This window comes from Manacus vitellinus, unplaced genomic scaffold (genome assembly GCF_001715985.3).
Source record: "Manacus vitellinus isolate BGI_N305 unplaced genomic scaffold, ASM171598v3 scaffold_5_pilon, whole genome shotgun sequence".
NCBI lineage: Eukaryota > Metazoa > Chordata > Aves > Passeriformes > Pipridae > Manacus > Manacus vitellinus.
This window is the reverse complement of record NW_021940682.1, coordinates 43,441,507-43,456,836: the sequence shown is the minus strand read 5'-3', so window position 1 is coordinate 43,456,836 and position 15,330 is coordinate 43,441,507. Positions and strand designations below refer to the sequence as shown.

Genomic DNA, 15,330 nt, shown 5'->3' with positions numbered 1-15,330 from the left:
AAAACCCAAAACAAATTTCACAAGAGGCAAGGCAGTAGAGCACTGCAATGATTTTGGCATGACAATGCTCAGTGCTGAAAAGCTTGCCTGAGAGGAATTCAGTGGACAGAGTATGCCTGTTTGCTGCAGCCCCTGTACACTTGGGTTACAGGCCCACCTACTCCCTCTTAGTGTTTGTGGGTGTGATGTGTGGTGTGAACGATCATGAGATGCAATTGAGTTTCAGAGCTTTGTCACATCCTCCAGGGACTCAAAGGCATGACTGGAAATAGAAGTGAAGAATAGGAAACCTGTGAAGCAATGACTGGAATTGTGTATTATTTCAGACTGAAATGCTGAAATGTGCATTGTTCATATGAATATCTCAGTTCCGCTCCTCGGGATTTCCAAAAGCAAAATCCTACACAAGGGACATGGCAAGTCTCATGCCTTCAGGCTCCTTCCATAAAGTGGGTCTTGTAGCCCGTAGGACCTCCAAAAAATGTGTTTGGAACAGCATGAATTAGGAGCAGGCAGACTTTTCAGAGGTGGTCTAGCAAAGCCTTCAGCCGTACTGAAAAAGATAGGCAAAACTCGGCACAGAGTTTGAAGCACTGCAGGCATGATGCTGGCGAGTCATGAATCCTGGGTCAAACTAATCCCTGAGAGATTTACTCTGTCAGCTGCCTGTCAAAGTGAACTCTAGAGCTTAGCATTGCATATCTTGTAGCTGCTGGGTTGTTGGCTCGGGTGCCTTTGAAAGTGTGTGCCATCAGTTTGCTATCCCCCTGTGGCCTCCTGCTTGAGTTGTTTTGTGGCTGCTCAGACATCAGTAGGTCTCTTCTACCCCATGGGTGATCAATGTATGACTGCAGGAGCATCAGGAGCTGAGTCTGAGCAGGATCCCCAGGGGGGTGGCAGAACAGCTTTGGTGTTACTGAAGGTCTCTTGTGGAGACAACTGTGAACACTCTGATGTTCTCCCAGCCTGTTCCCTGAAGTGGATCTTCTGTGGAGCTCAGCAGGACTTGCTCCAAGCAGAGCCATCTCTTTCCACTTGGCAGGCTTAGAGGCTTGGTTGGGAGGGCAGCAATGAGCCCACAGGTTTTCTGCAGACTTTCCTGTTTTCAGAGCTGTCAGGGACTTAAGGTTTGTCCTGTTTCCTAGTGCTTGGTAGCAGCAGCTTTTAGATAATCGTGGACTCCTTCACTAGAAGTTCTGTTTAGCTTTCAAGTAATCTCAGTCAGCCATTTCTACAGAGATTAAGGATCCTGCATACTTGCATGGGAATTTTTCAAAAACTGGTGGTAGTTGCTCTTAGGAGCTCTTCCTTGATGCTTCAGTTTCTTCCGTCTGTAACAAGATATCACAAGTCTTGTGTGTTTTTCTTGTCCTCATGCTCTTTGCTATGGAGGGGACCCATCAGCTGCCCTCTAACAAGGAGTATCTGCCTTACAAATCGCAGAGTTCCTGTGTCACTTGCTACTTAATTCGTGTACCTCCCCCTCTCTGTTCCCACCCAGCCAGGGAGGTGATGTTGCTCTGTCTCTCAGCAAGATACTAAAACAGTTGAACTTCCAAAACCACAGAGGACCTACCTACAGCAATGCGGTTAAAAATTAGTGCAGAGTGAAACTTGTGGTCATATCCATTTATCAAAGCCTGAAATTATGCCTGTCTGTGCTAATTTAATTTATTTAATTTTTAGGACACCTCTGCATCTCGCTTGTGCAAACGGCCATGTGGATGTAGTTACACATCTAGTAGAAAACCAGTGTAAGCTAAATCTTTTTGACAATGATAACAAATCGCCACTGATGAAGGTATGTGGACTGTATTATGTTCTTGTAAGTGAGGCTTATTGATTATGCCCTAAATTATGTATTTTGCAGGATTCTTTATTTAGACCTGTGTAGAAAAATGCATATTGTGATTGATGTGGAAGGGCATATATTAGCTAATCTTTGAAGGTGCTCTTATTTCCCAGTATTGGGAAGCTGGGAGAATTGTAACAGAGTGAAAGGTAAGTGTTGGAAGTTTTTCCTTTTTTGTGTTTTGTTCCCAGGCAGTACAGTGCCAGCAAGAAAAATGTGTGGCTATTCTACTAGAGCATGGTGCTGACCCAAATCTGGCAGATGCTGACGGCAACACTGCCCTTCACCTGGCTGTCCTATCTCCTAATACCACTGTAGCAGGGCTGTTACTTGAGCATAATGCCAATATTAATGCTCAAAATAAGGTAAGGTTTTTTTATTTGTTGAAGAAGTTCTTTCAAAAAGTTGCATTCGTATTTTTCTTGAAGATTTTTTTTACTTTTATTTTTAATGGTATCTGCCCTTTTAGGAGGGATATACCCCACTTATTCTTGCTGTCTCTGAACATCATGAAGAGATAATGGAATTTCTTCTTAAAAAAGGAGCTAATGTGCATGCTCGAGATCGGAGTGAAAGGTGAGGGGTTTTCAAAACTCTACATGGGTCTCTTTAGTGTTCTTTAGGTTGGATTGATGAGAGGCATAGGAATGAGCTCTGAAAAAAACCCAGGTAACCACAGAGAAGCTTTTATTTCTGCGTGACTCGTGGAAGTGGGTCATACCTCAGTGGCTTGCTGTCATTCCTCGGTGGATGTTTTCTGCAAGATGGTGTTGTCTGTGATGGCCTTTCTGGCAGGAAACCTACCATTAGCTAAGCAGCATTGCCTCAATTTGAAAAGCCATCTCTTGCATAGCAGCAGAGTTTGTATGTAATTGTTGTCTATGTGGAAGCTTTGTTTGAAGATCAAACATTTGTTTTGACTTCTTCTCCCATTTTATTGTTTCTCATAATACCTAATGAAAAATGCTTTATCTTTTATTAATTTTAAAGTAATGGGGAGAATACTTTTTTGAGGGCAAACAGGGATAAAAATAATTACACTTTCTGTGTAAAACGATCTACTTCATATCATATTTTTGATGTTTCAGAACCCCACTTATGACTGCTGCTTCTGGGGGAGAGGTTAATTTGATAAAAGTTCTTCTTCAGTATGGTGCTGATCTTTCCCACAAAGACACTAATGGATGGACAGCTGAGGATTATGCTGTTATTCATGGATATTCTAGGTAAATTTTAAACTTTGTTGTTAGAGTAAATTGTCAGTTATCAGTGTGGCTTTTGATCATTTTTGATGAGTGCCCAGGTTTAATGGTGTATTGAGACCTGTATTGAAGCTGTGTTCAGTGGTGTCTTCATAGAATCATTTAGGTTGGAAAAGGCCTCTAAGATGATAATCAAGTGAAGACATCAACCTAACACTGCCAAGCCCATCATTAAATCATGTCCCTAAGTACCACATTTACAACATCTTTTAAACACCTGCAAGGCTGGTGACTCAACAGCTTCCCTGGGCAGTCTGTTCCAATGCCTGACAACCCTTTCATTGAAGTAATTTTTCCTAATACCCAATCTAAACTTACCTTGGCCCAACTTGAGGCCATTTCCTCTTTGTCTTCTGGTATGTATCATTCAAGTGTCTCATGTTAGTTTGGAAGTTGAGGAAAATTTCTACACAGAGTTCTTTGTTTAGTTTCAAGTTTTGTTGCTAAGCCCACGTCTGCCCAATGTATCCTACGGTTATCCAGAGGTGGAACTTGGCAGATTGAAATACATGTAAGCCCTCTCCCCCTCCCAGCACTGTTGTCCTTACTGGCTTCCACTACAATGACCGAGAACTACCAACCTGTTGTTTCAGAGGAGATACGATATCCCTTTTGTTAAAATCTTGAGCAGTTTTACTCCTCTTATGCATAGCTTTGTGCCTGTTGTTGTTTCTTCTCTAGGGCGGTTAAGAGTGCTTAAAAGCTAAGCTGAAATACATGTACCAAGAAGGAGTTAATAACTTTGTAGGTTTGAATATGCATCTATAGAGTGAACATGACTGTAGTACTGATGTATGTTACTGTCGTGCAGTAAGTGCATATGAGTATATGAATCTATATGGCTATGAATATGTGTGGGATGGATAATAAGTGACTGTAAACTATTAAATGATATATGCAAGTATGTGGTTATTTTTTATCAAATATATTTCCTCTCTTTCTGTATGCAGTCTTAGTAAGCAACTGGGAGAATACGCGGACTGGGAAAGCACAGAAGGTTCTGCAGGCGGTGCACAGGGCATCACGGTACTTGGCACTCCGCAGCGGAGAGGGGCTGCTGCCTTTACACTGGGTGCACCTGCTGTGGACAGAGGAGGTAGGATCCTTAACTGTGGAGTGGCTCTCAAGGAAAATCACTAAGGCCTTTTTTGTAGGGGATTTGTATTGTTAATGCTTACTGTGTTCACCATTGATTTTAGTGGCAGCATCAGGTGGAGCAGCACAAGTTTTGTGAATGTGTTTATTTGTTGCTAGTTGGAGGTGCTTCTTCAGGCTGCGAAAACATTTGATTTGTGTGCTACATGTCCAGGTCTTAAGGTTGTTGCCTTCTGTCTGAACGATTGCCCATCTATATAAGTTTTCATTGAGAGAGGGGGAGAAAGGCAGCCATAAAGAAAATAGGCAGAAGTGTTTTTCCTTTTCAGATATGTACAGTTTAGCCATAGTTGGCCATTCAGATTGTGAAAATCCAATTACAAAAGCGGTAGGTTCATCCCTAATAGTTGTTCCTCTGTCTGTAGTTGGGAAGGAACAGAGGAATTAGGAGAAAGATACGTCTTGTTGATTTTCATGGAGTTTGTGTCTTTGTTTTAATATTAGTAGTTTCATCTGCACTAAGGTCCTTTTAGCAAGTCACCCTGTTTTTCAGCATCACTCACAATTGTTTCTGTGTAGGTGCTGTAGAGACATATTTAGGAAAAGTTATATTGTAAAAGTAAATTTCTTAGCAGTAGCATTGCAGTGTCTGTGTATGCTATATTGTCTTGGACATAGTTTGATTTACAATAAAAATAAAGCTTTTCAATAATTTTATGAATTTTTTTTTAAAAAACTGTTACTTGTGATTCAGAAAAACAATTAAATTGCCTTGTGATCAAAAAATCATTCAGTCGTTTAGTGAGTTTTAAAAATCTAGCCTACACTTATGAGCTCACAGAGCCCTAGAGGAATCTTAAAAAATTAATATCATAGTATAAATGAAGTAGTTTGTCTTGTACTTTACATCTCAGGCCTTACAAGTGAGAGGTTTTATTCTTTCTGAGTTTTTAAGGATGTTATATTGGAACTATGTGGCAAATGGGCAGAAGACAGTGTTCAAACACTGTTCATTACTCCTTTAAATACAGTTTGTAACTCCTTTTTTTTAAATATGTCAAGAAATACAAGCAAAATATGGGATATTTTTCCTCACTGACTTTTCCCAGATGCAGGATTTTAATTTAGAGTCAAACTTTGTTGCTTTGACTTAGGAACAGTTGCTTTGATCTAGTTGGAGATTTGTAAAGTTTCTTGGTAGATTGCAGGAAATAATTTTTCTTTTTGAAAGGTCTTGGTACAGGTAGTAGTGCACACAGTTACTGTCTCTGAGAGATTAGTAGCATATAGGGAACATTTATTGGCATTAATTTTGCAGTCTCTGGCTTGTACATGCAGAGCACAGGTAGATCCTGCATCAGGAGAGTGCTTCTGATATGCTGCAGTAACAGATTTAGAAGTCTTTGTCAGAGGAAAAGCTGGAATGATCTTGAGAGTACAGAGAAACCCATTTTGGAATTACTTTCTCTTCTTTTGCTCTTCTGTACTATTTTTCTGGGATCATTTTTCAAAGTACTCTCATCTAATGTGCAAGTCAGCATATTTAAGAAGTTAGCTTTTGCTTATTTGAATATTTACCCTCTTTTTGTCCAATTTGTGCACATTTTTATTAATCACGGACAGATTTGCAAATATCTCCAAATGAATGGCCCAGCCCTAGCATATGGAGTGACAGACTTTTTAGATTTGAAGTTGGAATTTCTTTGGCAAAAACTAATAATTGTGCAATTTTTCTGGAGGCAAGGAGTCAAATTTTTTTTTTTAGCTACTACACTGTATATTAGCATGTTGTTCCTTTTCCATTTCCCTGAGTCCCTGCAGAAACTGTTGGGTTTCCAGCAGAGAACTCTTAGAAAAGAAGTGCCTCAGTGTAATTTGTATCTCCCAAAGTCAGTAAAAATTGTCCTCTATCATCTCTTAAGAAAACTGAGAAATGGAGAAGGGATGAGAAACCATGTTAAGGTAATTTCTTAACTCTTTAAATGTATCTTTTTGATAAGAGTCCTTTTGCTACGTTCATTCCGTGTGGTAAAATCAGTATAAGCAGGACTCTGCTCTCAACATTGTGAAGAAATTTGGTGTCAGGTAGCTGCAATAACTGAACTACACCGTTCGTTGCCTTAAAATACAAAATTTTACTAAACAGGTAAAACAGGGTAAAACAGGTGCATAGTGATTTATATTCTAGCTTCTGTTCCACAGCACGCAGATGTGCACACATACAGACACATATGCATGATTCTCACACTAGTCAATTCACCCATTTTGGTCCTGGGGGAACACTGTGACCTCTTGTCACAGGTCTGTGTTGTGGCTGGTGACATAGACTCTCTATGTGAATGGTTCAGCATGGTCAGATCAATGTAAGCAGGACTCCTATCTTCAGAGGTTGAGGGGTCTGTGCATCAGACATCGACACAACTTTTCAGGTGAGCTGGATTAAGGCAAGAAGTTACTGGGTTCCTTTTTTAGCAAGGGATAACAAACATGCTAAAACCGTAACTTAAGATGAGTAAGTGTAAATGACATAATGGCTCAGAGTTGCATGGTGGTGTGAGTACTAGGAGCCAAGATTTCCTTCAGATTTCTGGATAGTCTATAGCCAAAGTTTAGTTGTTGGCACACACAGATTTTTGGGATGCTTTGAGTAAGGACTTCTGTGTGCAGTATGTATAAAGCACTCTAGAATTGCGTTTGCAGCCTGTGCTAGACAAGGAGTAGTCAAGCTGAGGGAAATACTAAAGTTGTCAGAAGAGTAAATTTCTCACGGTTTTTTTCAGTATTTCAAAATATTGAAATATGGATGTCTTACATGGAGCAAGTAAATGAAGTTACTGTTTGACACTGTACCTTAAGAGTAGAGTTCTATAGATTGTGATTTCTTTTGTTTCCAGAACTTGCAACTGTAGAGTAGGCTGGTAGTCACAGTATATTCTCCCATTGCTGTAGCTGCTTTGATATACTGCTTATGTTTTCCAAGTTTCTGGGAATTTCAGTTTATTCTGATGTCATTATTTCGTCTGTCCTTTCCATGCCTTTTCCTAAATGGATATAGAAATTCAACAATCTCCTAACCAGACATCAAGAACAGGAAAATCAAGGAAAGGTATTTTGTACAGTAGCATTTCAAATATGAAACGTGTTGTACTATATCCAAATACTAACACATCTATGATTTTTATTATCCTGGAGGTCCCTATATTGATGGTATGGGTTTTATAAATTGTATTTGAGAGCAGCCTTTGAGTGTTTTTTATTTGTTTGCATGTTTTGCATTGGTTCTTTATTATTGAATTTAACATTTGCTTTGTGTCATTAATGGTAATAAATAATTTTACTTTTACATATGTCCTTCTGTTAGTCTGAAAGGGAAATGGACTTCAAATCAAGTAGAAACAGTCTCCCTAGAGACTGCTTTTCTAGATCCCATTTCTACAGTAGTCAGAGTTCATCTGAAAGCTAGCTCATGAACTTTGCCTCTCTTGCCTTGTAAAGGACAATGTGACCTGGTCTTGATCATTGGTTTAAGTTACTATTCATTGAAAGCAAAAGTTCAGAAAACTGACTCAGCCATTTTGATGAATTACAACTGTACTAATTGAAAATATAATTGAAGTCACCTATCAAGAGTGATAACTGAGTGCTCCACACTGTCCGCCCAGCTCTAAGAGGCAGATTTTTATTCAGCTTGGGATGTTAGCAGGTAGATTAAACTGCTGGTACTGATTGAGATAACAGAAAACTGTTACAACTAATTAATATTTTTTAAATATTGCAATAGGAAACATTAAAAATTAGAGACTGTGTTGGTATTTTAACCGTTAGCTTGTCCTTGCACTGGAGATTTCAGCTTCTAAGTTTTATCTACATGACATATACACTGTATTTCATTGTCCAAGAGCCCAGTACAGGTCGGGAGATGTACTCATCAAAATTCCCACATAAGCCCTGTCTTTAGAACAGGCAAAATTTGCATACTCATTTGTGGTTTACTGCTAGAAGAGGAGATGTCTTCAGGCACGATATGCCTTTGTTTTCTTTTCCCTTGCATGATTCTGCACAAGACCGTAGTTTGGTTGTCATCGTGCAACTCTTTGGAAGGTCACCAGTCTCTTATTTATAAGCGACTTCATTTTGTTATGATAGTTAACAAGAAGTAATTATCAAGAACTTGAGGAAATAGCTGAAATAGCTACTATGTGGAGGTTGTTTCTGTTTTTCCCTTCTGTTTTGGGAATTGCAGAACCCTTTTATTTCATCTTAGCTGTCGACAGTTGAGAGGTTTTAGCATTCTTCAATTTGGATTCCTGGAGTTCAGGTTTCTTTAGTACATCAGTGATGTGCTAGAGTGCACTCTCATCAAGTTTGCAAATAGCTCTAAATTAGGAGGATCAGCAGATGCACTTCAGGGCAGTGCTGCCATTCAGAGGCACTGTACCCTGACAGGGTGTGGAAATGAACCGTCAGGCCAGTCTTACAGAATTCAGCAAGGGCAACTGCAAAGTCTGTACATGGAAAGGAAACCAAATCGCTACCAAACATGCTGGGACTGCCTGGCTGGAGAGCTGCTTTGCTGAGAAAGTCCGGAGGGTCTTGGCAGAGTGTGAGCTGCGAATGAGCCAGCAGGGTGCCCTGGCAACAGTGTCCTGGGTTGCATTAAGAGCAGCATAGCCAAGAGACTGAGGAAAGTGATTATCCACTCCTGCTTGGCACTTGCTGGATTGTGTCCCGCACCCTGGTATTTGAGCCTCCAATGCAAGAGAGATTGATTGATCTTTCAACAGTGCACAAGGTCAGTGGAAGGCCATCAGATTCATCAGGGGCAGGAGTACTTGCCCTTTGAAGATAGGCTGAGGAAACCAGGCTTTTTCAGCCTAGGGAAGAGGTGACTGATGGGGACCTAGCAGCAGCTTCTAGTACGTATGAGAAGAAGCCAGGTGCTTCCCAGTGACAGGAGGAGAGATGCAAGAGGCATAAATAGAAATGAGTTTCTAATTGGATGTGGGAACAGTAAACACAGTAAAACAGAGACACTATAGAGTCTCCCTCCTTGGAGGTGTTTGAGATTCAAACTGGATAAAGCCCTAAACAACCTTCCCTGACCTCATAGCTGAGCCTGTTTTGAGAAGGCGGTTAGCTAAGAGACTTCCTCCCTGGCCTGATTTATCCTATGATCCTGTGTACAAGTAGCTTGGAGCATAGTATAGAATGCCCTGGGTTTGCCCCTTTTGTCTGCTGAACACTCTTTTTGGTGCAGTGTAGAGAACTGCTGGTGATTCTTCTACTTGAGAATAAGCTTTAGATTTTGATTATGTTTTTTAATTTTCTTTACTTTTTCAGAATAATCTGTAACTGGGTAAAGCAGCAGATAGCATAGTATATAGCATAATGTTATGCATGCTACTTCTGTTAGTAAAATCTCTACATGTGATGTGTTCTGATGTATAGTATGAATACTTTGGAGGTTCTTTTATTTAATGTCTTGCTAAACCACCACCATTTTGTTCAGTGTTAACTAACATAGCATATTTCTGCTACGCTTTTTCTTTTTTTTTTTTTTTTTTTTTAAGTTTAGACTTGTTTCTTAAACTTTTAGGTATAAGCGTCCAAAGGGGATATACCCCTCCCCTCCCCTCTCCTCCCCTCTTCTTTCTTTTCTTTTTAATTCAGTGTCATTTGAAAAAGCAGTTTTGTTTTGGAAATGCATTCATTCATGCCACCTTGTATTGAGCTGACTACCTGAAGCATCATTCTATTATGACCTGTAGAGTTGTCCATGTTAAATGTTTATATGTGCTAGTTAATTTTTAATGTGCCCAATCTAATTTCAACTAATGTCAATTAATGTTTGAACAGCAACAGATGACTTTTCCCAAGGAGACTCAATCAGGTGAGACTTTAAAAGTACCTAACACTTACCTGAGGAGTTATTTGAGCGACATAGTACTCATTTTGCTTTGCTTTTCAAGAAGCTCTGAGAAAGAGGGAAGCGATGACAGTTGGCATACCTCTGAGGAAGAGGAACTCGATTTTACCCCCAAGGTATGGTGCATTTACAGGAAAAATGTCCTGAAAAAATAAGGGATTTGAAGGCAAGTTTTCTTTGGGATTGAAAGATGCTGCTGTTCCAGCCAATATTGTTTTCTCTTTAGAAACAATCTCTGTCCTGCCAGCCTTTCTTCTGCTGTGAGTTTTTCCTAAAAGACCTGTAACTGGGGCAGAGCATGCAATATATTTGTAGTTTGGAGCAAAAGAGCAGTAGGTGACAAGGTAAACAGCCATGTAGTTTTATTTGTTCTTGTTCATTTGAGTCAGATTTGCAGACCCTAAATGTTTTTAAGTTACTGTTATAACCTAATCTGTTCTCTCCGTAACCTGTTCTGTTCTTCTCCAAACATTGTTATTGTTTTGTGTAAATTTGGTGATAGATTCCTAACTGATAAAGAAAAAAGACATTTACTTATCAAGATCTACATAAATCCTTCTTCACCTAGTTTTCCTTTCCTCCTCAGCAGGTTCCTCAAGAGTGCTTAATGAATGGATGGCTCATATGGGTCATCTTTTTTCTTTTATAAGATGACATTCTGTGCTTGCATGTGATCTCACACTGCATGTTTTACCTCTGTGTCTGAATGCTCGAGTAGTATTCTTTTTGTCAGTTACAAGCTCTCACACCTACTGATTTTACTAATGATCTGGAGAATTATCAACTTCTGAATGGTGTCTGGAGCATCTGTTCTGTTTCACTGGAATTCTGCAGTGATGAGGAACTGGAGCATGATAGTTCAACCCACTCTGTAATGCTGGAGGTGCAAGCATGTTTAGTTTTAACATGATTTCATTTTCTTGCACTGATTTAAATAGAAATTATGCATTTTTCTGCCATGATTTTGAAATTTAGGGGTATTTTGCTAAGTATACTTGCAGGGACTAATTTATGCATTAAGTCTAGTTACTTGAGTAGTGCACATTTGTAAGTAAGCATGCTGGAACTGCTATCTTGAATATAGCTGAATTTTACTTAAGTATTATAAGTACTAGAAACAGATTTTTAGAACTGATATGCATGCAAACATAATTTTGGAAGCAGTTTGCAGAAGGGTGCTAGTTTGCTCAGTGTGAAATACTCCCTGAATTGCATACGTGAGGAGTTTTTTTGTTGTTAGAAATATAGGATGAAGTCACCACTATCATAAGGACAGTCTGATTATATTTACTGTTCAAGATTTGATACGAACAAAGAATTTCTTGTTGTTGTTGTTAAAAAATTTTTAAATAAATCTTTGTTTACAGAAGCTGCAGAAGCCAAACTTGACACTGCTAATGAATGCTTCACAGCAGTTCAGGAAAAAAAGTAAGCTATTTGGAAAAGGTTGCATGATATACCAATATATATAAGTAGACTTCCTAAGTAGGTTTTTGGGTTTGTTTTTTTAATTTTTGCTATAATAAATGAGAAAAGTAGCATTTTGAAAACACAGCATTTAATAATTCAGAATAAAATAAGTCATTAAGCCTTTTTCCCTCATTAAGTCCATCCTCCATCCTGCCCAACCTTACCTGTCTCTGTTTCCAGACATTCCTAGATGGCTCCTCTCCTGTGCATTAATCTGATAACATTGCTGTTTACTTAACTCCTGTTCACATGCATTTTCCCTTTTCTTGTGCTTTAAGATGATGATGGCGGTTCTAGAATTGCAAGTCCTAAGTCACCAAAGAAAAGTCTCAAACAGCGAATCCCATCAGATGCAAACCTGAACAAAGGAGACAGTGAGGAATTGTTTAATCAAGATGTCTCAGCTGCAAGCAACCTGGAGGAAGAAGAATTGGAGGAGGAGGAAGAAGAGGAGGAGGAGGAGGAAAATGATGATGAAAATCATAATGGAGATGGTGATGAAGATGACGAGGAGGAAGAGGAGGAGGATGATGAAGATTTTACTGAAGATGGAGAGGAGGAGGAAGAGTTGGAAGATGAAGAAGCTCAGTCTAGTGAAATACTGGAAGAGGAGCAGGGGAAAAAAACGGAACCTAAAGGGGAAATTAATGGGAAGTTAGAGTATATTAGTAAAGCTAAGTATGAAGAGGAAACTCAGTGTGGAACTGACACTATCTCCATTGATGATAAAATAAGTAAAGAACATGATGAAAAGCGGGAGGAATCTGTTGATACTCCTGTGTCTTTCATAACTGGGTGTTATGAAAGGTTGCTAGAAAATAAAACGTCGATGTCTCCAAAGTTCATGAATAATGAAGTATCTTGCAAGTCAGTACCAAAACAAGCTGTCTTTCAAAATCTAAATAATCTTCAAGATACGCAAGAAAGTTGGAACAGGAAAAGCATGATTCAGGAGAAGTTTCACAGAAATACTGACTTCTGTTTTGCAGACTCTGAAATGACAGATGGGAAAAAAGAGATGCCTCCCCCTCTCTCAAATAGTTGTGGTCTTAAGGAGAAAAAGTCAAGCTTCAGTGATGACTTTGAAAGTGGTAATAATTCTTGGTCAGCAGCAAAAAATCCAGGACTTGAAAGTGAAAGACCAAGCTCTGCCATTCTTGAACGTGTGAGTGATGAAGATACTGAAGAAGAGCAATATGAAAGAGTAGATGATAAAATCTGTGAACCACTGAAACAAGAAAGTGAAAACTTGCACTTAAATAGATATGAAGAAAATTTGAGAGCATTTCATTCGAGCAGCAAAGTAAGTATATAGGGATGATTCAATCACAGGGATATTTCCTAAGGGTAATATAGGTAAAAAACAAATGGTAAACTGGATTTCTGATAATATGTATTCTTCACATATATGCATCTTTTGATCATCCATTTTTAATGTTAGATAATGTCTTACTCCTAGCCGAAACGGTTTCTTTGTTATAAGAATATGGTTTTGCAGGAAAAAGAACAGGCAGTAGACTCTGGAATCAGTTAGGATTTTCTCAGTTCTATGTACAGTTTTTATCTGTGAGGATTTACTACTGTTTAGGAAAATACATGGTACCATGGCTGAAAGTGAGGAAACAAAAAGAAATTTGCATAAGATTGAGAGCAGGAAGGTAGTGATTTTCCTTGGAGCAAAGTAGGGGAAGAAAAGGCATATGTTCCAGAATGACATAACTTAATGAAGCTAGAGGTAGGCTGACCTGAGGAATTGCTGATGGAGGAACAGCAAAGACAATGCTTATTTCTGTTCTTTTCAGCTGCTTTAGTTGATCTCTTTTAGGAAGAATCACCTGAACAGGAAGAAGAAGTTGAGAAGCAGGAGAAGGAAGACAGTGGCGAAAAGCTAGTTGCTGAGGATGTGAAAAATTCTGTTTGTAATGATATCTGTGAAGTCCACAATGCTTCAAAAGACAACTCGGGTGAGAGAAATTACCTAAAATGATGATTAACTTCTGAGATAGTGAAATTTTCCCTTGCCTGTGAATCCCACTGGGTATTGGCAGAGAAAGAAAGCAGCTTTTGTTCTTTTTCATTCATTCTTGAAGAACTGAAATTGTAGCACTGTATTCCAAGCAATGCTATATGAAATGTGAGGTAAACATATACAGGTATTCTTCCCAAGAATGCCAAGGCAGTGGAAGGATTAAAAAAAAAGATTTATTTCAGATGCAAGGACCACTTTTTTACAATGTTGTATGCATCAGGGCCTCCGGGGCACAGGGAATGCCCCACCTCCTCCAATGCTTTTTGTGTCTTCTCTCTCTTCTCTCCCACCCTCTCTGGCCCAAGGAGGCCTTGTACCTTGTATCTCTCTGCATACCAGAGAGCAAGGCTGAGAACATCTCTTGCTATGCAGGGCAGGGAAAGCATTGAAACTGCCTTTGAGAAAGAGTTACCATTTAGGCAGAAAGCCTTCCTAGGGAGAGTTCTAGCTTTCTGTTACAAATTCTTCCGGAAATGTATCTATTTCTACAGAACCAAGTGCCATTCTTGATTTCTTGCTTTGTTCCTTCTGAAGTGATCTGAACAAAATGAGCAGGCGAAAAAGAGGAGGAGGACTAGAGTGTCTTGTGTGTGACAGTAGTATTCCCATTTTTCTGGCCGGTACTGTCAGATTGACAAGCTGGGATTGCTCTTGGCTCAAGCCTGGGAAAGATTGGAGTCAAGCTGAGAGCACTCTATTCTGTTCCAGTGCCTCACCTTGTCCAGTTTTAAAAAGTAGAGGGTTTCTCCAACGCCACACTTGTCTATGCTTGAAAACATTACCAACCTGGTCAGAGTTGAGCACTTTGGTACTTACCTGAGGTCTGAGTGCAGGAGGGGAAGGCATCGTTTCCACTGTCCATCTCCAGAGAGTAGCTTGGTGTGGTAGGTGTTACCAGAGCACGTGTAGCTGGTGATCAAATGCTACATGGGGCCTGCCTGGCAGAACCTGCTGTATTCAACTGTTGTGTCTCTACATGCTCATCTGTCTGTATGCATTTTACCATAGGCATGCATTTTGGCATGGTGTGAGTAGTCAGAGTCCAGGCTGGAACCAGCAGTTGCTTCTTCTGGGGTGGGTGCCCTTACTGGTCTCCAGCTCCTTCCCCCTCCTTGTGTGTATGTATCTACACAGCTGAATCCTGAATCTGTTTTACCTAATGGAGTCACTTAAAATGGAGAAATAAGATAGTACAATCTGACCAGGAACCCAGTGAGACTGAACATTACAATCATCTCACTGGAGAAGAGGTTTGAATTTTAATCCTCTGAGATGGAAACGGCTCTTGTGTCTTTGGGTAAGTGTTTGAGCTGTGAGCCTCTACTCTGTTTTTAAAAGGCAGTGCTTAGGTGTCCAGCTTCTGGGAAGGTGCAGTGTAACAACTGTCAAGGAAGATCTTTCCTGGTAGTTCTACAAAAGAAATGTTGTCTCTTGGTGACTTCAGTGATGTTAGTGTGAGGATGCTTTGGATAGTGTTTCTGTGGCACCCCTGTACAGTGGAAAGTGATAGTAAATGCCAAATTCTGGAGCTGTAGGCTGCAGAGAAGTGACCTAAACTCTGCACACAACAGGACTGCAGCAAACTGGAGTCTCTTTCTGAATGTTACTCAAACGAGTTGGATATTGCCTGTAGCTGTGTCAGCTGTTGTGCATAGCCATATTCTGCTGGAAAGGAAGGAAAAGGAACTGGCTATGT

At 39.8% G+C, this 15,330-nt stretch overlaps 1 protein-coding gene across 1 annotated transcript in view; it reads left to right on the top strand.

The window, feature by feature from the left end:
- Nucleotides 1–1,584: 1,584 nt before the first annotated feature.
- LOC103762186 (ankyrin repeat domain-containing protein 26) overlaps nucleotides 1,585–15,330 on the top strand; it is a 50,079-nt gene continuing 36,333 nt past the window's right edge. Inside the window, exons 1-12 of the mRNA XM_029963527.1 lie at nucleotides 1,585–1,589; nucleotides 1,687–1,801; nucleotides 2,044–2,217; nucleotides 2,322–2,428; nucleotides 2,941–3,078; nucleotides 4,065–4,210; nucleotides 7,265–7,315; nucleotides 10,066–10,099; nucleotides 10,179–10,251; nucleotides 11,503–11,563; nucleotides 11,884–12,908; nucleotides 13,431–13,569. Coding sequence (XP_029819387.1) covers nucleotides 1,585–1,589; nucleotides 1,687–1,801; nucleotides 2,044–2,217; nucleotides 2,322–2,428; nucleotides 2,941–3,078; nucleotides 4,065–4,210; nucleotides 7,265–7,315; nucleotides 10,066–10,099; nucleotides 10,179–10,251; nucleotides 11,503–11,563; nucleotides 11,884–12,908; nucleotides 13,431–13,569 — 2,068 coding nt within the window. The remainder of the gene's footprint in view (nucleotides 1,590–1,686; nucleotides 1,802–2,043; nucleotides 2,218–2,321; nucleotides 2,429–2,940; nucleotides 3,079–4,064; nucleotides 4,211–7,264; nucleotides 7,316–10,065; nucleotides 10,100–10,178; nucleotides 10,252–11,502; nucleotides 11,564–11,883; nucleotides 12,909–13,430; nucleotides 13,570–15,330) is intronic.